Below are 22,416 nucleotides of genomic sequence, written 5' to 3'. Positions count from 1 at the left end.
ATAATCCTGAGACCTGCCTTTTCATGGACCAATTCCTATATTCAGGATCTATGATGTGATAAAACTGGTCTCCAGTTCTATAATTATCTGCCAAAGGGGAGGAAGGAAATAGCAGATTCCAGTTCCTTGTTGGGGGGAGAGGCATTGAAATGGGCCTAGGTCTTTGCGAGAAGAAAGGACTGAGTTCCAAAAAAGAAGTCAGGAGCTCCCTAGGAGACATAACCATGTAGCCAACAAAATGTGGAAAAAGGAATATCTAGCATGGGAATGGAGATGTGGAGATTTTGGTGAAGAAACGATACCTGGGGATTTCTCTAAGGAGAAGAGAGGCTAAGAGGACAGGGTGATATATGGGGTGAGTCAGGAGTGAACCTCAGTAGGTTGACTTAGGGGGACTTGTAAGTTCCCCCCTCATTAGGCTTGAGGAACAGTGAGTTAATGAAAAAAATTGAGCTAGTTGATCATCATATTAAACTTTAATTCATTCATGTGATAAATATCTCAGACCCTTAGAACCTCATGTCTTCCTATAAGCTCTACTAGCACAGAAAAAAGGAGCTTTCTTGGATTCTGAGATGATTACACAAGAAAAATGGGATGGAAGGGAGAGCATCCCAGGCTAAAGTAGGCCATGTAACCAAATCACTTCCTGCCCCAAACAGCACCATGGAGATTCAGCTGAGAGTCTTGGACGAAGGGAAAGCACCTCTCTCTGCCCAGTTCCCTGCCCTCATTAGTTGGAAAAGAATACGACCTCTTTCATTCTGCCTTTATTTACCTCTTTTTATCCAGATGACACACAGAGCCCTCAGGTGTGAGTCATGCAAAGGGGACTCTTATAATCACCTCTGTGTCACCACCGTTCCTTGCATCCCATGGCTCCCTCTGCCCCTCCTGCTTTCATCCTACCTCCCAGGCCATCGCAATATTGGACTTTTGTCTGACTTTGGGTTTCTGCCTCTTTTGCCACATCTAGAGAGAATGTAATTTCAGCGAATCTGTCCATTCGTCAATCTGGAGACGTAAACTATTCGGTATCACTCGAGGTTACATCTAATGTGTGTCTGTGCATGGTGGTAAGTAAGTATTGGGGCTCCATTCATTGGGGAAACAGAAGGGAACTAACAATGATGTTGGTAGTCATCACTGACTTGATGTGAAACAAGGCCTTAGGAATACTTTGCCTACCAATGCTTTGGCATACATTAGCCTTGAGCCTCTGAGCAGCCCTCTTAGAATTGTGCGTATTATTATTTTTACTTTTATTTTAAAGATTAAAAAAGTGGTAGAATGGAGAGTATAAAAGAGTGGAAGCTTTCAAGTATGGGGTCAGGACTCTTCACTTCATTTAGGGAGGAGAGGGAAGAAGAGAGAAAAGCAATAAAAATGGGAATAAAAATGAGTAACAGTGATCGAGGAGCTCTGCTAAAATTGTCCCATTGTCCCCACCCCTGCCACCAGCCCATGCTCAGTGATAAGGCTGAGCCAGGGAGATACCATTTAACAGGCCGTGGCAGACATAAGAGAAGCTGCAAGAATGTGCTAATTATGATCTCCCTCATAGATGGGACACTTCCCATCCGACAGGGATTGGCTCTCCCAGTCACTAGCTCCGGCACCTTCCCCTGCTCTCCTCCTTGAGCCTTCAGAACCCACACCCCCTCCTGCTTCACTATCTTTGTTATCAATCCTCCAGTCCTTGGAGGCCTCCTTAGGGTTTTTAGAAAACAGGTGCCAACAGGAGAGAAAGCTGCAGAGTTACCAAAACCCTTAAGGAACATACAAATTGCCCCCGATATTTATGCAAATATATGTGATGCTACAAATGCTTCTGAGAAATCCCCTTTCCACGGATCTTCTTTGATGCTGTTTCAGGAAGCTCTTGCTACTTTCTCTTCTCAGGTCTGGTCTCAGCAGGTTTCTTCTCCCATCTGAGAACCTCAAAGTCACTACTTGTATCTTCTCTCTCAGTAAAAGGTTGACCATTCTGTCAGCTGAGGAAAACAGGCATGATGTGCTAAGTCGGCCAAGTGCTTTCAGATTCCAAGTGTGTTTGCTTACACAATAACCATGGTGCTTTGTGTTCATAGAGCTCTGTATCGTTCGCAAAGCTCAAAAACTCATTAACTCATATAAACCAGACAGGTCAATATCAATACTTCCTTCTCACAAGGGCAGAAATAGAAGCTCAGAGGATAAATGCTATGTCACAAAGCTGGAAAGCAGAAGAACTGGGACACAAACCCTGCTTTCATTTACTTGAGGGGAGTTTTCCACCACACCAGAATAGACCAACTGATGTTTCAGATTTTGATAGCTCTCTTGATTCACAGAGAAGTCAATTTAATTCATTTCCAATGGACTCCAACTTGGGGCCCCTGAGTCCAAAACTAAATGATGTCCAACAATGGAGGCCACTTGGCTCTTCCATTACTTAAAATCAAGAACTTAAGGATCCATTTCACAAATCAGCTGATGAGTTCAGTGCTGGCCAGACCCATGTAAGTGTGTTTACTCCCACTCCATGGGACTGTTAAGCAAAAAAATAGAAGGCCAAAGTAAGAGGCAACAAACATTTATTTGGGATCCAAAAGAACAGCTATTTGGGAAGCACCGATCCACGCAGAAATCAAAACAGTGTTCCGATTAGTGCGTGAAGGCAAGGGGTATTTATGAGAAACGGAAGGGAAGCAATTATGTGAATAGAAAGAAGGCATTTCTATGGGTGTTAATAAACTAAGGATGGAATTTCTATAGATTCAGTTAATCTAATATAGTGATGCTAATTTTTAAGAATGTCTTTCATCTTCAGTCCTCTAGTGATAATATCTGCTTTCCTGTTAGTTTCTGAGAACAGCTGTTTAGAATACAAATGCTGCTTTAGGCCCAGTCCAAAGGCTATCTGGCCCCGTTTTAACACTCCAAAGGTTTGAGGAGTAGGGCACGCAAAGCAGTTCCTCTTGGCAGCTCCAACTTCACGTTGAAGTGGTTTGTTCATATTATTTTTCACATTTCCCCCCTTTGGTTGAGATCTTCCCGTGAAAATATTACTGATCGATCACTGGAAAGCAATACTGATCAGTTATTAAAAGCACTGTTTGTCCATCGTCGCTAGGAAGGCTCACTCCCATATGCCATTTTAGCGCTGGTCTGGTCTCCGGGCAATGCTCCTTCTGGGTGTGTCATGTCCCAGGCAGGAGGAAAGGTGACTTTCTTAGGGGCCTTAGACCACATCTGAGCAACAAGAGGGCCAGAACAGAGGAAGGCTCAAAACCACTATTTTGTAACAGTTGCAATAACTTTACAAGTCTCTTTGTTCGGAAAGCCAAGGCTTTTACCAGCTCTGGAGAAGACTTTTAAGGTTTGCATTTGTCTTGAACAAACCATCTTTAAGGAGGGCGGGGGGGGGGGGGGGGCTGAGCTTTGAAAAGACTCCCCTTTCCCAATTTTTTCTTCTCCTTGGTTTCTTTAACCTCGGGCAGTTGTGGGCTGTGTTTACATTTCTGATATTCCGAGGTAGGCTTCAAAAACTCCTATCAGACTTTCGATTCTGCCAAATTTCTGATCGTAGTTACCAAACTGTCAGGTTCCAGGTGGGACGGGCAGGAAGACGCTGCAAGCACCTGCGCGGGTGGACGGTTTCCTTTAGGGGACTTTCAGAGCACTTTTAAAGCCACCCTGTCTCTCGGGAGCTTCTGAACATCAATGAAGAGCGCATTCGCGTCTCCTCCAGAGGTGTGGGTACAGGAGGCGGCGCTTAGGCAGTAACGAGAGAGGAGGGAGCCGGCCGCCTAATCAGGGCGGATTGGCTAGGAGGGGGCCGCTGCACAGTCACTGCAGGCATCCGCGTGGGCAGGAAAGTCCAGCTTCCCGACCTCCCCGGGAACCACCGCCTTTCTCCCGAGGGATGAAGCCGCGAGGGGAGGACTCCTCTGCGGAGCCACGTGCAGGCGAAGCCAGACGGGCAGGAACTCCGGGGCATGCGCAGTGGGAACCGGATGAGCAGGAACTCTGGGGCATGCGCAGTGGGAACCGGATGAGCAGGAACTCTGGGGCATGCGCAGTGGGAACCGGATGAGCAGGAACTCTGGGGCATGCGCAGTGAGAGCTGGATGAGCAAGAACTTCAGTAGAAACCAGACAAGCAAGAACTTTGGGGCATGCGCAGTGGAAATCGAAGGAGCAAGAACTTTGGGGCATGCGCAGTGGAAACCGGATGAGCAAGAACGTTGGGGCATGCGCAGTAGAAACCAGATGAACAAGAACTTCAGTAGAAACCCGATGACCAAAAACTTTGGGGCATGCGCAGTAGAAGCCAGTCGAGCCAGCGGAAGTTTGACGCAGGCGCAGTAGGAGCCAAAATGGCCGCCATACAGGGTAGGAGTCTAGCCTGGGAGAAATCCTTGGATAGGGTAAGGGCACAACCCCCGGGAAGACCCAGGGGCGGGATCGGATGCGGAGGGCCCAGCACAAGCCCGGGCAGAATGAGGACAACTGGTTCCTTTGAAAGAAGATTTATCCTTTCCCAAACGCCAGAGGATATCATCGAATTTAACGAAGGCCCCAGGCACAGCCCACGCACTTTCACCACGTGCAGCCTGGGTGTAGCGGCTGCGGGGGCCGGAGCGCAGCGCCAGTCACATGGCGGCCCTGGTGCCATGGGCCTCGGCAGATGGGGAAATGAGACGTACAGAAGCGGCGCGCCTCTCAGCGCTGGGCCTGGGCCTGCAGCCGCCGAGGCTGCGCTTCTGCCGTGAGACGAGCCGAGCCGCCAGCCCGGGGAGAGGCCCTGCAGCGGACCCCCGCCGCCCTCCCCTCGGATCCCCTCCCCTCGGGTCCCCTCCCCTCGGGTCCCCGCCGCCCCCGCCCTCCCCTCGGGTCCCCGCCGCCCCCGCCCTCCCCTCGGGTCCCGCCATCCCGCCGCTACTGCTCAGCTCCTCCTGCACCCGAGCCCCTGAGGGGCTTTTCTCTGACTTCCCGAGACCCCCTGTGCAGGCGGGTCCAGCCAGCCCAGCTCGCCCGGTGCGCCCGGCAGCAGCTCGCACCCTCCCCATGACGGAGGCGGGACTTGGAGAGGGCTTAGAACAACGGTTCTCCTCCATGCCCCAATGAACATCCGTGTTTTACTTTTGTAAGTGGGGCCATTGTACTCTAAAAAGACCCAAGAGGAGGAACCCAAATGCTTGTACGTGTCCCTAGCTGGAGTTGCCAAGGAGGGAGCTTTGGGGGAACTTTCAGAAGGTCAAGATCCCACGTTAAAGAGAAATGCCCCTGAGCGCTGAGGGCGAGAAGACGGAAGAGATGCTCATCAGAATCCCCCGGGTGGTTTGACTGGCAAACGCAGGCAGGCGGGTGCCCTGTGTGAACGGCGGAGGTCAGAAGGCAGACTCTCAGGGTGAGAGGGAAATACGGCCGTGAGCAGCGTCTGCTAAGCCTGGAGTCGCCCAGAGCCAGGCTGATACCCAGGGGGATGTGCAATCCAACGGGCTCCATTACCTCTCTATCCTGTCGTGGTAGCTGACTTTTTTTTTTTTTAAGGTGGCAAGCATCCCATTGACTCTTCCATGCTTGACCTGGGCCCACCCATCTTGCTGCTTTGGCTCCAGGATTCCCTTAGCAATGGCTTTCACCTCGTGTACATGTCACCCACAGTCAAGTTTGTTTCAATAGGTGCTAGTCTGGTGAGATCTGTACGCTCCTTGGTTTGCAGGGCCTGGCCTGGAAAATAGGTTTATAGGATTTATGCCTCTGCCCTCCCCTACAACATCTTTCTTATGACAACAATGTGAAAGACAGAGATGAGCAAAAACAAAAACGAAAAAAAACAAAGAGCGACCAGCAAAAGAAGTACTCGCCCACCAGGGAAAAACCCCTGCAAGGTGCTTCCTCCCCCCCCCACACACACACACAATGCAATTTTTTACAGCCATGAGAACTGTGAAAAATCCTTCCTGAGAACAAAAAAAATATTTCTTCTCGTGTGGTACCAAGCTTCAAGTTGCTCACTGCCACAGCTGGAGGAGGTTTCGTCCTGAAGGAAAAACTGTCATCTGGTAGCAAACTCCTGTGCCAGCAGCTGCATGTGAGCACTGGGACAGCGGTGCCTAGGGCGAGCTCCTCTCTGAGGGAAAACCCCTCCTGGTTTCAAATAAAGGTACCAACATCAACCAACGAAAGGGTGGTCCAAACCCGAGAAGGCTTCACAGTCTGGAAGGAGGTCCATGAAGTGATGAGCTCAGAAAAGATTCTGTAGGTACCATGCCCTAGTTCCAGGAGACAACAGTTCACAAAGGTGAGGCCACATCAGGTCCTGATACTGACACAAAATAATCTAAAAATAAACGGCCAAAGGAAGAGGCAGAAGGTGTTTGAGATCCAAAAGAAAAGTAGCTATTCAGGAAAAACTGATTCAGGCAGAAACCCAAACAGTGTTCCTATCAGGAGGTGCAGCCAAGGAGCATTTATGAGAAAGAGAAGGGGAATAATTACATGAATAGAAGGAATTTCTGTGGGTGTTAATAAGCTAAGGAGGGAATTTCTATAGATTCAGTTAATCTGACACAGTGATACTAACTCTAAAGGATGACTTTAATTTTCAGTCTGGTGGTCATAATGCCTGCTCTTCTATTAGCTTTGCAAACAGTTGTTGTCAATACAATTTTGCTTTAGGCCCAGTCCAAATGTTATTTTGCCCAGTTTTAACCTCCCAAAGGTTTGAGGAATAAAATATGTAAGGCAATTCCTTTGGGATGGCAAGTCCAACTCCGTTTTGAAATGGCTCTGCTTGTATTCTTTTTTACAAGACAGAATCAAGTGTAATACCTGATGACACTTCAAACCCAACTTTTAAACTGCAGCCATTCACCATCGAAAGAAAACATCTTTTCTTTATGCAATTGTTAAAGTTGAATGTGGCAGTTAGAAAGAATTCCCAAAAAAGCTGACTAAAAAACAGTATGAGCCCCAATGGGGGGTGTGCAGGAGGCAGCCAATCAATGACTCTCTCATCACTGATGTTTCTCTCTCTCCCTCTCCCTTCTCTCTGAAATCAATAAAAACATTTAAAAAAAAAAAGAACAGTATGGTACTTGAAGTGTTAAGGATGATAGTTTAGAGGGGGGAGGAATCCCTGGTACCCCCTTCCTGTGGTGCCCTAAAAAATGTGCTTATTTTGTTTAATGGTTAATCCAGGTCTGCATCAGCCAAATCTGTACCATCTGTGACCCTTCCACGCCTTCTTCCCCTCAGGTTGAAGCCACAATCCAGACGAGCCAAAGTGTCACTTTTCCCTTAGGTAATTTTATTTACACTGCCTGTGTGTGTGATATAAGAAGATTCTATTAGGAAATACAAACTTCAGGTGAGTGAGTCCACTTCCTCCCTGAGCACTAATGTTGTGTAAGGGGGGATGTTGAGAGAGGTCAAAATTAAAGGGGGCAGCAAGAAGTGGCAGAAAGCAAAAGGAGTAAGGCATTGGAGTAAGAATAAAATACAACCCAGAGAAAGTATGAAGTGTGGACAAAGTTGAGTGTGAAGGGAGGGAGTTTGGTTAGGACCATCTGTGCCTTATGGATGAGACTGAGAAATGGGAGCTGAGTCACAGATAGTAAAGAGGGAAAGGAGATGGTCTGTGGGTGGAGCCTGAAAAGCCCAGAGTGAAGGGGTGTGGAGTCCTGTTGCCGGACATAGCTCTCCTTTCTCTTTCCAGAAAATGCAACCATTACAGGGATGGCTCAGGTTGTGTCAGAACAAAGCAGATGCCCTCCTGATGTGGAATTGTACCCCAAAACTGGTTACAAAGTCTCTGTTGTGGACCATATCACCCAATGATGCTGATCTGGAAAGTGAGCCACCCTAAGTTTGTGGGCATCTATGGACTGTAAATAAACTTCCCACTGGCTTCTCAGTGTCTTGTGTGTCCTTTCCCCACAACTTAGGACTGTATCTGCCCAGAGTTCTAAAGCACTAGTCTTTCAAGAAACTTTCTGAGACAAAATATAATGACCATTCACTCACTAGAAAATGGAGAAAGGACAGGAATAATTCTCACCATTTAACCTACAAAAAGAAATGCCCAGAGAGAGGGCATTTTTTGTGCGAGCACTAAAATTAAGGGTAGAGCTGGGCAAAGATTCCAAGTTGCCCTCCTATTTTAGTCCAACTACATCCAGCACCCCTCCTAGCTATGTGAAATGTCAACTAATCTGAAGTCCCCAAATGGTTATGCCTTCCTCCTCTTCATCTGATGGCAAGGAAAAGACTCACAGGAGCTCAGGTTTGCTGAACTCCTAACCACAATGTCCCTGGAGGTGATGGTAAGAGAGACCATGTTGATCTCTGGCTTTCTGGGCCAACATAGTCAAGCTGTCAAAGACAAAGCACTACTGAATAGCCATTGTTTCCAAATATATGCCACATTCTGAAGAACATGGCCATCAGCCTAGTTGGTGTTATCCCGAAGCTATCTCCTTAGCATGCTGAAAGACACTTCATCAACGAGCAGCTATGTGTAATTTCCTAATGATGTAGTTAATGGGAAACCAGTAGAATTCCCTGATCATGTGCCAACACTCTCATTAAAAAAACAAATGGAATTCCTTTGACCTAGGAGATATTAGATCGGATCCCATGTCTAGAAATCAAACACTCTTGAGCCCTCAGATAGTGGCACTGGCCAAGACATCCATACATTGAATAGATATCAATCCCTCTTAAGACAACTACTGCCCCTCAAGAGTCCAAAGCATCCAGGGTACTCAGAAATCATTATTCTACCAAATGGTCTCTCTGAGAGAGGGTACTCTACTGAGGTCTCAGCATTAGTCTGTGTTGTTGAACGGTCAAGAGCTACATTTGAATCACTTATGGGGAGAACCACGTACATAGCATCAATCACTCCTTCGTCAGCCATCACACAAGCATGGGAGTAGCTGAGGACAGAAGCTGGCTGACATCCATTGAACCAATCATCCTGTCCTAATTGTTCAGTGTCTCCTCTGTGTCAGATAGTTTATTATGAGCACTAACACAATTCGCAAAGAACCACACACTTTGTCTTCACATCTGACGATTCATCCAGATGGCTCTTCTCCAGCTCTCCTTCTGTTGAGAATTCTAATGTTCCTACCAGGCCCCTGACAGACCAGCCAAGAGACTTGCTATTGCTCAACTGTCCATGTATATTAATGATTTAAGTCACTTTTCCCTCCATGCAAAGTTGATAACCAGGTATACTGCTTACAGCTCTGCCCACTGAGAGGTCTTTCCCCCAGATGAGTGTTTCTAGAACACTCCTGAGTGAAGTTTTAGTGTGGAAATACAGCCCATCTTTAGTTCAAAACAATAAATTGAACCAACTCATCTGTAAACCACACCTGGGTTTTTTTCCTCCAAAACCTAGCCAAGGTGAATTCATCCACTCATGAGGCTGTAGATCCAATCTGAAGGAAGGGGTGTTAGTGCAGCAAAAGTAGTTGACATGGGGTATAAACCACCTTTTTCTGTAATTTAAGCCGTCTGGGTACTGGTTGCCAGAAGAGCTGACCATGTGATTAAAGGGTTAGAACTTTCAGTCCCCCCTACTCCCTGCCCCCCACCCACCTCTGAGGAGGGCTGAGGGGCTAGAGATTGAATACAATCACCAATGATTTAATCAAATTGCCTGTGTAAAAAAGCCTCCATAAAAACACAAAAGGTCTGTTCAAAGAGCTTCTGGGATGTTGAACATAGGTAGAGGTGCTGGGAGAGTGGTGTTCCCTGGAGAGGACATGGAAGCTCCATGCCCCTTCCCACATACCTTGCCCTACCCCTCTCTTTCATCTGGGTGTTCATCTGAATGCTTTTATAATAAACCTGTAAATGTAAGTAAACTGTTTTCTTGAGTTCTATGAGCCTCTAGCAAACTAATCAAACCTGAGGAGGAGAGAGTCATGGGAACCCCTGATTTACAGTTGATGGGTCAGAAATACAGGAGCCAACCTGGACTTGCATTTGACATCTCACATGGGGTGGGAGGCGGCCTTGTGGGACTGGGCCCTTAACCTGTGGTATCTGATGCTATCTCCAGGTAGATAGTGTCAGAACTGAATTAAATTGTAAGACACCCAGAATTGCTTGATGTGGAGGGGGAGAGAAACCCAAACATTTGGTGACCAGAAATGTCAGAAGTGTCCTGTGTGAGCTGTAAAGGAAGCCTCACAGGTGAAAAACTAATTTTTCCCCCCTACTCAAGTATTCTCCCCTTAAATAGTGAGGACATCATAAAAGACCATCAGGAACAAAGGCTACAGTCAAGTCAGCCTGCATTTAGTCTTTGGAAATGCACAAAAGGACCCACAGGTCTAGGTAGTGTAACATAGTGGGTAAGAAGGTGGACTCTGGGACCAGCTGGCTCAGTTTGAATCCCAGTTCTATCACTCTCTAGGTCTGTGACTTTGGACAAATTACTTAGTCTCAGTTTCCTCACCTGCAAAATAGAGATAATAAAAGTACATTCTTCACAGGACTGTTGTGAGGCTTAAATGTGGTAATATATATAAGGTGTTCACACATTGCCTAGCACATCATCAGAACTATATATGTCCCTAAAATTATTTTTATTTTCAATCAGTTCTCTAAAGTCACAAGTGGAACTAAGTTGCATGGTGACTTGGTACAAAGATGTTTGAATTAACTGGAGCTAGTAGAGAACAGGACTCTCAATACCATGTCAGTGGTTTATAAAAGAGTGACTCCTCAAGTCCTTCCCTGGGCCCCATGGTTAAACTAATACCAACATGTCCAAGAGGATATGGAAGACTATCAGTCACCAAATCCCTCCATCATTTGCATCTCCAGGTTTGGAGCTAAGAATTGAGGCAAACAAATGAGTGAATTTGGAAATGCTCCATCAACTGCTTCCTCTTGTGACATGAATAGTAGGAGTCACCAAGGATCTGCCCATCAAATTCTAGGGAGACATTTCCCCTTAGACACCAAAGAGGAGTAACGACTCAGGATGCCCGAAACCTGCACTCCCCAAGAAGATGAGTCGTCACCATTTCAAATCATCTTAATTTTCACAGTTATAGGCACTGAATGCATCATTGGTATCGTTGCCAATGGGTTCATTGTGGTTATAAGCGTAGCTGAATGGATTCAGAACAAGGCAGTCTCCATGAGTAGCAGGATCCTGTTTTTCCTGAGTGTATCCAGAATAGCTCTCCAGAGCTTGATGATGCTAGAAATCACCTTTCACTCAACATCGCCACATTTTTATTATGAAGATGGTATATATGATACATTCAAAGTAAGTTTCATATTCTTACATTATTGTAGTCTCTGGTTTTCTTCCTGGCTCAGTTTCTTCTACTTTGTGAAGATTGCTGATTTCTCCTACCACCTTTTTCTCAAGCTGAAGTGGAGAATTACTGGACTGATGCCCTGGCTTCTGTGGCTCTCAGTGTTTTTCGCCTTGGGCTACAGCACACTCTTTTCCTACGGCATCTACACCGTTTACTGTAACAATTCTTTCCCTATCCCCTCCTCCAACTCCACTAAGAAAGTATCCTTCACTGAGACCAACGTGGTCAACCTGGCTCTTCTCTACAGCCTGGGGTTCTTCATTCCTCTCATCGTGTTCGTGCTGGCGGCCTCCCTGCTGATCATCTCCCTCAAGAGGCACACCCTGCACATGGGAAGCAATGCCACCGGCTCCAGCGACCCCAGCATGGAGGCGCACCTGGGGGCCATCAGAGCCATCAGCTACTTTTTCATTCTCTACATGTTCAACGCCGTTGCTCTATTTCTCTATATGTCCAACTTCTTCAATGCCAACAGTTCCTGGGATGTTTTGTGCAAAATCATCATGGCTGCCTACCCTGCTGGTCACTCCATTCTACTGATTCAGGACAACTCTGGGCTGAGAAGAGCCTGGAAGAAACTTCAGTCTCAAGTTCATCTTTGCCTAAAAAAGTAAACTCTATGACCGACATCGAAAGAGTTTCACGGCACCTGGTCTAGCCGGCTCTGCCTTTCCCTCACCCAGACCTCTCTCTTCCCCCCTCTTTTCTTCCCCAAACCTGATCGGATCCTTTCACCTGGTGTGGCTTTCTGTAGAGGAGCTTGTTTTTAATTTCTCTCTTTTTCTTCATGGGCACAATCTTAGTAATGCTGAACTGGTATCATTCACCTGAGCCTTCTATTTCTGCCTCCCTTGCTCTATATAAAGCGGTGATTCTAGACACTGGCTCCAAATTAGAATCTCTAGGGGAGATTTTTGGAAATTCCAATGTCGAGGCCTGACTCTAGGTCAATTAAGTCAAAACTTCTGGTGTTGGAACTTAGTTTTTTAAGTTCTCAAGATAATTCTGATGTGCAGCCAGAGTTGACATAGCCACCAAAATAGAGGCAGGCTCTGCAACCAGAACTCCTGGCAACCCCTCTCCTTACACATCCATGTGCCTTTTAGACAATCAGGTGACCCAGGAAGCTTTCCGAGCAACAGCGGAAATGCATTTTGTCTCCATTCTCCAAAGACACAACCTGAATGCTGCAGAAATATCTACCAAAATTAACAGTACATAAAACACCCTTTAACCTAAAAATTACTACAAATTTTTCCCACAGATAAGGTATGGTCATATATATGCACATATGTGAGAGTTTGTGCAAGAAAATCCCCATCGTAGCATTATTCATTAATGAGGACACTCATACATCCAAAACAGAATATTGTGTAAACATTTTCAAAGTGAGACAGATGCATGTATCCTGAAATGAAAACACTTTCAATATACTGTTCAGTACGAAAAGCAAGGAGATACTTTATGATTCCATTTATGCCCTTTTATGAAATGTACAAATGCTTCCCGTGTATATATGTGTGTATATAAAGTTTCTGGAAGGATGTACCAGAAATGATTAACAGGGGACTTCTGGATATGGCTGGGTATCTGGGGGTAATTGAAACATTTACATCACAATTTCTAACTTTCTAAGTTGTTTGAACTGCTCAGAACATGTATGCATTAATTTCAATTTAAAATTTTTTTTATTTAAGTATAGTTGGCATACGATCTTATATTGGTTATATTAGTTTTGGGTTCACAATATAATGATTCAACATTGTTATGCATAACGCTGTGATTTATATTAGTGTTTGTTTTTTGTGTGTGTGTGTGATTTTAAATATATCTTTGTTGGTTTCAGAGAGAAGAAAGGAGAGGGAGAGAGAGAGATAGAAACATCAATGTTGAGAGAGTCATTGACCAGACGCCCCCGACTGGGGATCGAGCCCGCAACCCGGGCATGTGCCCTGACCGGGAATCAAACCCCGATCGCCTGGATCCTAGGTCGATGCTCAACCACTGAGCCACGCCCGGCCGGGCTATATTGGTGTTTTTTATAAGAAAGAAAACTAGGTAAGTAGGAAAGGTTTGAAGGAGAGGACTGTAGCTAATTGGTTGACTGACCCTCTCACTATGCTTGTGATTATAAAAAATGCAAACACCCAACTCATGGATCAAACCTCTCCCTATCTCCTATTTTCCACTTTATTCATTCGCTCAAGGGCAACCGCTCAAGGTCATGGGCTTTCAACCATTGACATTCCTATATTCTCTCTCACTCTCTTGACTTCCCTTTCATATTTAGCTTGGATTACTGGTTAAGCATTGTGCCCACACTCTTAAAAATACTTTGGGTCCTTACGGGTGGACTGAGATTACATCTGAGCTTTGCTTTAAGATAACTGGCCCAGGGCAAAGGAGTGAAGAGGAGAGAGGTTTAGATTAGTCTGTCAAAGAAGGCCTCAGGTGCATGAGGGTTCTTTATACTAGTCTCCCTATTTCAGGGTATGTTTGAACTTTCCCTAATATACTTGTGCATAAATGAACTACAAAACACTCCAGCTTCCTGGCCCTCTCCCTCTTCGCGCCCAGCATCTGGAAAATCCCACATCTAGATGAACTCGACCATTTGTAGCTCTCCACCTTTACCTCTAAGCAGCCTAGTGTAACTTGAGAGTATTTCAAAACTGGATGAACTTATGTTCCTAGATCCACGCTCTTCAGCCTCAAATGAGTAACATCATTGGACATTTCTACCCCATATGTCCCTGGAGAAGTCACTCATTAACTACCCAACATGACTATGTCCTATCTTTTCCTCCATCCTGAAACCTCCAAGCCCTCTTCTCCCTGCTTTATTTTCCAGATGAAGTTGCCTTTACATTCTTTGATTAAGGTCATTCGAAGGACATTCCTTCATCTTCCCGTTAGCAAATCTGTAAGACCACCAACTCTCTCTTCCTTTCCTAAGATTTCGATAGAAAGAAGGCCCCTCTGTTAAGAAAATGATTGGAAATGCTGTAACAATTTTCTCCCTGCTCCATTATTTCTCCTTCCTAAAAGTTCCATTTTTGTGTATTTTCTTTTCTTTCTTCCGTCGTTGAGGCTTTCCCCAAATATCTGTGATCTTTGAATGTGAGCACTAAGAAGCTGATTGCAGAGTTTTGAAATTAATTTTTAAAATCTTTTAGAATACAAAAACTATATTGAAGCCTGTAGGCGAGAGGCATCTCAAAAGTAGCACACTCAAAACAGGATTCTAAGTTTTCCTCCCCAAACACATTTCTCCTTCAGTTTTCTCCAGCTGACTAATATTAAATATCACTAAAATATTTCCCACTGATGAAGCTAGAATTCTGGGAACCATCTATGGGTCTGTTTTTCTATACGCACCACCTTGCCCACCCCATTCAATTCATCGGTTAGTCATTTATTTCTATTATATGATGTATATGATTAGAAGAGTGTTTGTTTATTAACTATTATTGACTGAACACCAACTATATGGAAGTCACTAGTCTAGGTGCTAGGGATACAGTATTGAGCAAAATAAACTGGGCTGCTGTCATCATAGACCTCCTATTTCTGTGGGAAAGCACAGAAAATAACACAGGATAAGCAACATGGGGGGTGGGGGTGGGGGTGTCAGATCAACCTAGCCAGGAAGGAGCTGTATAAGTGAGATTTTTTTTTAATTATAATTTAAAAAATTATAAACCCAAACCAAGAATTTATAAGAATAATTACAAAATAAATCTAAGGAAATCAGAAGAAAAACACAATTCATTAAATATTGATTTCATAAATTAAAGATCAGAAATGGGAGAATTAAAATGAATATAAGACGGCTCATTGAAAAAAATAAAATTAGTACTGGTTGCTTATATAATCAACCCAAAAGGCATAAAAACACACAAAATAAGAAATAAAGAAAAAATTAGCACAAATTGGAGAAATTACAGTACTCTTAAGAAGTCATTTTGTTCAAATCTATGTAAGAGTTTGAAAACCTACATAAAATAGATGTTCCTAGAAAAATGTAATTTACTAAAATGGACTCCAAGAGAGAGAGAAAATCCAAACAGAATACTCACTGTAGTAGAACCAGAGAAAATTGTCAAGATCAAATATTTTTACAAGGGAATTCTACAGACTTTTTTAAAGCAGATAATGTCAAGGCTATGTATTGTCTCGTAGCATAAAAGTTAAGGGAAGCTTCCAAATTTGTTTTATAAAGTAAATATAATCTTCATATCAAAACACACAAAATTTTCTCCACAAAAACTACAAAACAATTTCACCTTCCAATATTTATGCAAAAATACTAAATAAAATTTAACAAAGAACTCCAGAACACAGGTTTATTCAATAAAAGTAAAAAGTGGCTTAGTATTAGAAAATATATCGATGCTATTTACCATATTAACAACACAAAGGAAGAAAATCATATAATAATTTTCATAAACGATTTTTTAATGAGAAAATTTTAACATCTATTCCTATTTTTTAAATCTTAATAAAATAACAACAAATGAATAATTCTTTGATGTGATAAAATACATCTATCTCAACCTAATAGCCAGCATCATAAGTTAGGGGGAAACACTATTATTTATATTAAATTCAGGAAAAAAATCAAAGATGTTCACTTCCACCCTATTAATTAATATCGTCCGTAGATACTATCCCATGCAAATATAAGAGAGAAACAAAAGTAATTTTTAATTGGAAGGATCATTATATGCAGATGATATAATGGTATAAATAAAACACTTAAAAGAAACAACTGGAAAGGTATTACAAATAATAGGAGCACGAAATATGGAAGGGGAGGGAGTCCTTATAAGTAAGAAAAGATAAAGTACTGACAATAAAGTTAACACAAAATAAGCAAGACCTGTATGAAGACCACCTTAAAATGCCTCAGGTACAAAGCAGAAATCTGATTGAGTACAAAGGCTATCAGGTCACTGAGAGGAAAGAGTCAATGTCATTGGATGTAACAGTTCCATAAATCAATATTTAGTGTGATTTTGACACAAATGCCAAAAACTTTCTACGCAAACTGACTATAAACTTTATTTTCAAAACTAAAGCAACGATAGCAGAAACATTCTGAAAACTAAGGAGGAAAGAGAGGGTTAACCCCCTGGGAAGACAGGCTTGTCATGAAGCTAAAGTGTTAGGGGGCGAATAGTAATGCTGACCCCACGGGAGGGCGCAGAACAGTAATTAAGATAATGTATTCATAGAAAAAGTGCCTGAGAGATGACCGCATTCATTATTAAAAGGAGCCTCGCTGGGGATAGCATCTAACTTTGGATCACGATCTCTAGAACTTAATCTGATAAATTCAGCAAATAACACTCAGCCCACCATCTCTTCCCATCCGCAGAGAACTGGGTTAAATTCTTTTGGAAATCGAAGCACTGTTTCTCTTTCTGTTCAAGAAAATGCAGAGACCCTTAAACGGTCTTGTTTCCCGAACTTCTACGAGCAAATTAAGGCAAAAGAGCCCGACGCGGATGGAAACATTCAATGCAGGAAAGAGATGCTACAGATCACTTGAGTCTGTTCATCACAGGTCCCGGACTCCAGGCTGAGTCACTGCTTCACTGCTCCGGCACCTGGAGTGGAAAGGGGCCACCCTCCTGAGAGGAAAACAGGCCAGCAGCCTCCCGCACTTCACAACCAGTCTACGGGGCCATCTGCAGGCGCGGGCACCTCTGGGGGGTCCTCGCTGGGCCAGAGACTTAGCTGTGCTAGCCCGTGTCCCCGCAGGCGCCCATGTGCCATCCCCAAAAGCTACCAACAAGTAATAGGACATTTTGTTGACACCATGAAAGCCTTCCAGGAAGGAACATGACTGTTTCGGGCCTGACTGTCAGACCTGCATCATTATTTGTCATTCGATCCCTACAGAGGATTTTGTTGTCCTTGCTGGGTTTTTTTAAGTATTTGATATGCAAAATGATGGCACGCTTCCTTGTACCTAAACAAATGGCCTTTGAATAATATGCTGGGTGCTGAGAAAACTGGGAGGTGTGCTCTGTAAACCCCTTTTCCTATCTGGTCATTCTCAGGGGCTCAAAATGTTAAGTCAATGACTATTGAGGCATAACCATGGGCTCCTGGAAACACGGCGTCAAGGCCATCAGCAAATCACCTGGAGAAAACATGTACAGGAAACAGATTCCTCAGCAAGCAGCTCCCCACCATCTGAGTCACAGGTAACTGGGACGTCCCTGTCACACGTCACACGTCAACAACGTCTTGTCACTATTTTCTGATAATGCTGTGAGGCTTACTTTCCTGCAGAATAACCCCATTGCCAAAAAGCTGTCGATCGAAAGCATCACAACACCAATTCTCATGTGTGGCTTTTTAAAAAACGAGATTGGCAATTCTTAGAAAAACAGAATACTACTCCTCATTTATAAATCTCCCCACAAAAATTATAGAGATGAAATTAGAGTTGTTTCTGAAGTTTATTTTTTAAATTATTTTTATTATCAAAGTAATACCAGCTTCAGGCCCCCCTCCCCCCCCAAAAAAGAAAATCAAACACTGAATATTTTGTGAAAAGCAAGTTTCCTGCCTCGCCCCAGTTTCCACTCCCCAAAAGCAACATTTATATTGACTTCGGGCTTTAGTTTTTGTGGTGGTTACTCTCAGAGCTCCAAATGTGCGCGCGCACACATACACACACGTACACACACACACACGTACACACACACACGTATACATCTACATACACAAGAATTTTTTTATCGTCTATAAACGATGCCCTTTGACTCATTACCCCGAAACAGGAGGAAGCGTCACTTCCGTATTATGCTCCTCCCAAACTCTACAAGTTAAATCTCCTACTTTCAGCTCCTATTCTCGTTACCTTTCAATTATTGACCATTTAAGTTTCAAAGTCTTGTTCTGCTACCTATAGTCAATGCCCATCCACCTCCCATTCTATAAAAAGAGCACATGAGCCCCTCCCCATCCTTCTTTCTGCTGCTCTGTAACTGTGGCTCAGCCTTCTCTGCTTTCTCTATGGAGTCATTTTATGTGTGTGTGTGTGTGTGGAGTTTTTTTAACTGATTTCGGAGAGATTCTGCAGATGGGAAAGAGGGGGCTGGTGATTGGACCTCTGGCCTGGAGACCAGCCCAAACCACCTTCCTCCCGCCTTTAACTAGCAGCCAGGCTAGAATCAGGAGAGAGTATCTTGAGTGGGATGAGTGGACCGTGAAATGAGTGAGTTTACCCAGAATTACACTTTCACCCACCAAGTGGATTGGGGGGACCCTACTCCGATATTAAACTGATTACTTTTTAAATGTTTTAAATTCAAAGTATGGGGGGTAATACTGATTAATAAATTACTTTTAAAATGTACATTGCTTTTTTACTCACTCAGTGTGCAAATTTAAAAACTTGTTCCTGCTTTATATGGGAGCTGATCTGAGATTTCCAAATATCCTCACATCTGGCTGCACACAAACCATTTCTGAACCTGGACTAGAACTTGGAGTGAAGTGCTCTGCAGGCAAGGCCCAGACCAGTGGGAGACAAGAGATCAAGAAGTGGTTAGAATAGTTGAGACGGACCCTCAGAAGTCACTGCTAACATCAAAAATAAGGATAATTTATAAAGAGACTGTGGACAAAAAGGGGCCACATGCTAAACCTGACAAGCTCAGGGAAGGCCTGCGTGGTGGCCTTGCAAACTCAGAAACCTAAAATAACCACAAAGGATGGTCTGAAATTAAAACCTGTTAACTAAAAAGTAGTTTATGGTGGGTAATCATGTCCTCGGCTGGTATCTTCCCTGACAAAGGTCAATCTTTACCTTCACTGAGCCTGTCTGTTGTCTTTTTGCATCTACGATAACATATCGTTGGCATGTCACAGTAATTTTCCTTTTTCCAGACCCCTCAAAGCACAGGCACTGCTCTACGGAGACCACGAATCCCTCACTGTTATTGAGTTGATTGTTGACTGGTAACTATCCTGCACCCACCTACGTAAAAGAAGTGTATGTCTATCATATTGCTTTCCTCCAATTCCAGAGGTTTCCTCACTTTGCTTCTGCCCACCTCCCTAATCTATCACCAAAGAATTTCATGTAACCCACCTACATCTCCTCTTTTGATTGTAATGTATAAAACAAAGTGCAAAACTGCCATTCTCGGGAGCATTATCTCAATCCGTTGAGGTTTTGGCTTCCCAGCAATTGTCAACAGTTTGGCTCAGGAAATCTCACAAAAATTCTTCACGGGTTTGAATGATTTCTTATGTCAACAAGACAGACCTTGAAGGGAAACTGCAGAATGCTTACAATGCCCAAGGTAGGTCTCCCTTCCCACATGCTCTCTCTGAGCAAACGCCTCCACTCTCACTGCTCAAGTCCCCCAAAGAGCCAGCGGCCTCCAAATCTGTTTCTGTCCACATCTCACTCCTGATCCCCAAGCCTTCTCTGTCCCCAGAGTCCCTTCTTCTTATCTCCTTCTTGGTTCCAGAATTTTGCTACCCTCTGCCTCACAAATGAAAGCTCTTTCAGTTTTAAGAGCTATGATGGACTAGCATTTATAGCTGAGATTAAAAATAACCCCCACCAGACTGCCTTGTGAGATGTGGTTTCCTGAGATCCCCGAGGCCTTGGGAATGCAAATCAGAAACCGATCCAATTGCCACGGACACTTACCAGAGAAAACTGTCGTTTGCATCTACACCCCAGATCCCTGATGGCTGCAAATAAACCGGTGGCTCATTCAAACCGGTTCCTGGGCACAGACTGAAAGCTGGAGTGAAGGGAAAAGACAAAGCTCTGGAAACTGGGACTGCTGAGTCCATTTCACTCCTCCTAAGCTGACTTGGAGTTTCCTTTAGTTGAATGAGTGTCATTTGCAATTGCCAGCCCTCCAACACCACCCAAAGACAGCTTCCTGTACTTTCATTAACTGCATCCTGTTTAGTAATGTCATCATTGCCAGGGGCACATTTTCAGGCCTGGAGCAAACAACAGTGATGAGTGCAAACATCTCAATATACTGCGACAGTAATAGCCGACTGTGGGCACGAAGTAGAAACAAAGTCCAGTTTGATCTTGTTTAGGAATTAGGTTTTCCTGAAGTCATCTCTATCCACACACCTGAATACAGTAATTCCCTTCCCATCAGCCCTTATCCGGACCCCTAAATACCAAATCAGTCATATCATAAAAACATCAGTTACAAACCTGTTTCCTTTAAGGTTCTAAGCTCCCAAATTCTGGCCTGGCTTTCCCTAATGGACCCTGTGTAACCTCTGCTCTACAGCTTCCACCTCTTGTCTCTACTAACCCTTCCCGCTTAGGAGTCTACACCACAGTTTGTACTCGTCTGGAGTAGGGTAGGTTGGGCTGCAATGCCCACAATCCTAATGTCCTTGGTCTTAGGGAGCCCACTGAAGTATTTAGGGGGGAAGGGGCATCATATCTACAGCTTCCTCTCACACAGTTCACAGGGAAAAGTGATATGTGTGATACGTACTTAGAACAAAGAGTCAAGCAACGTAGGAAATGAGCGACGTTTAGGTAATCTGGGTGAAGGGCAGGCAGGAAACCTTTGGGCTCTTCTTGCAACTTTCCTACAAGTCTGAATTTAAGTCAGAATAGAAGCTAAGAGAAACAAAAATTGCCTTAGCAGAGTGGTGGGCTTTAAAGGAAATAGTATCTATGAAAAAATGCTCTATAAATGATAAAGTGCTATGTAAATGTTTTTAAACTAAATATTGTACTATTTAAGGTATCCAGTTAAATTCATTTTCTCTTTAAAGAAAAAAAGTCTGAGTTTTAATGGCTTAAGAAATACAAGTTCATTTCTTGCACATCCAAAGCCCCCTCAGCCCCACACACTCCCAGGGTAGCTGTGCTCCACAGGACATCTCAGGGATCCAGGCTGCATAGAGCCAGAGCTCCACCAGCTCAAAGGAGGCCCCAGGGGTCACCTCAGCAGGTGACCAGGGGCACTTGCTCTTCTGTGCATTGGAGAGGATGTCACAAGTCTCCTATTCATAGCCCATTGGCCAGAGCTAATGACACAGCCCAGCTACCTATCAGGGGGTGGGACATACAGGGACTCCGAGCCCTATTAGGGCAGCATTCCTGTCTCACTTGGCTCCAGCATCTCCACGAGCTCCTGTTTTCTGCTGGACTCAAAACTCTTTCCCATGATATGTAGAAGAGGACAGTGGGCAGGAAAGGGCATGTCTTACTTTATTCCCTCATTTCCTTGTAATCAGCCTCCCAACGCTGCAACTTAGACTCCCTAACTGACCCCAGGCAAGCAGAACAGGTGGCATTGCCTTCCCTAGGGAATGTCCAGATTGTGCCACCTCCCTTCAGAAACGTAGTGGCTTACACTTGTCAAAATAGGAAGCAACCCTCTTGATTGTGGGTGTCACAGACTTGGGGTCCTTACTGGAGAACACGTGAACACAGCATTGAGCACGCAGAAAGGTAAAGAGTAAAGAATATGCATTTGAGCATTTTTTAACTCCCGCAAACACTGGTCAACGCCCGCTCTATACCTAGATTCTTTACATTTAATATCCAGGGGACCCCTTGTTTGCACCTACCCAAGTTCCAGCCACCTCAGAACAGACACATTGGAAAGTCACAGCAGAGCACACTGGGTATTTGTGAAGTGAGAGCAAAGGTGATTTCTCCTAGGGATCATAGAAGGTGGACAACCCCCCCCCCTCGCCCACACACACACACCCCAGGAAAAAAAAAAAGTGCAGAGCATAAGGCCGATAGTGTCGAACACAAGGACAGTGAGGGAGAAGGAGCCCAGGAGAGGGCGGGGGCAGTGAAGAAAGTGATCTTAAGGCCAGGCAGTAATGAGGAAAGCAGGGGCTAGCTGAGTGTACTGGGCAGCTCTTCAGGAACAGTCAGCACCCCAGGTCCCTGAGCTCGCTGGTAACTCAGCCCGTCTCCTGGGAACGCCTCTTATCTCACTCACAGAATAGTTCTGGTCCCGCCCCCACAAACCTTGAAGATCTGGCAGCAAAGCAGCCTCCCTGCTTTCTCCGTCACAACCCAAACCTCGGGTTTC

The 22,416-nt window shown here is 44.4% G+C and overlaps 1 protein-coding gene across 1 annotated transcript; it reads left to right on the top strand.

Annotated features, from left to right (window-relative positions):
• Positions 1–10,995: 10,995 nt before the first annotated feature.
• On the top strand, positions 10,996–11,955 carry TAS2R39 (taste 2 receptor member 39; the record flags this gene model as incomplete). The annotated part of the gene is made up of 1 exon (XM_081148047.1): positions 10,996–11,955. One exon carries the CDS (start codon positions 10,996–10,998, stop codon positions 11,953–11,955), a length of 960 nt encoding a protein of 319 aa, XP_081004173.1.
• Positions 11,956–22,416: the final 10,461 nt, after the last annotated feature.

The sequence above is a fragment of the Miniopterus schreibersii genome (genome assembly GCF_964146895.1).
Source record: "Miniopterus schreibersii genome assembly, chromosome: 9".
Taxonomy (NCBI): domain Eukaryota; kingdom Metazoa; phylum Chordata; class Mammalia; order Chiroptera; family Miniopteridae; genus Miniopterus; species Miniopterus schreibersii.
The sequence above is the reverse complement of the archived record's forward strand: the minus strand, read 5'-3'. Positions and strand labels throughout refer to the sequence as shown.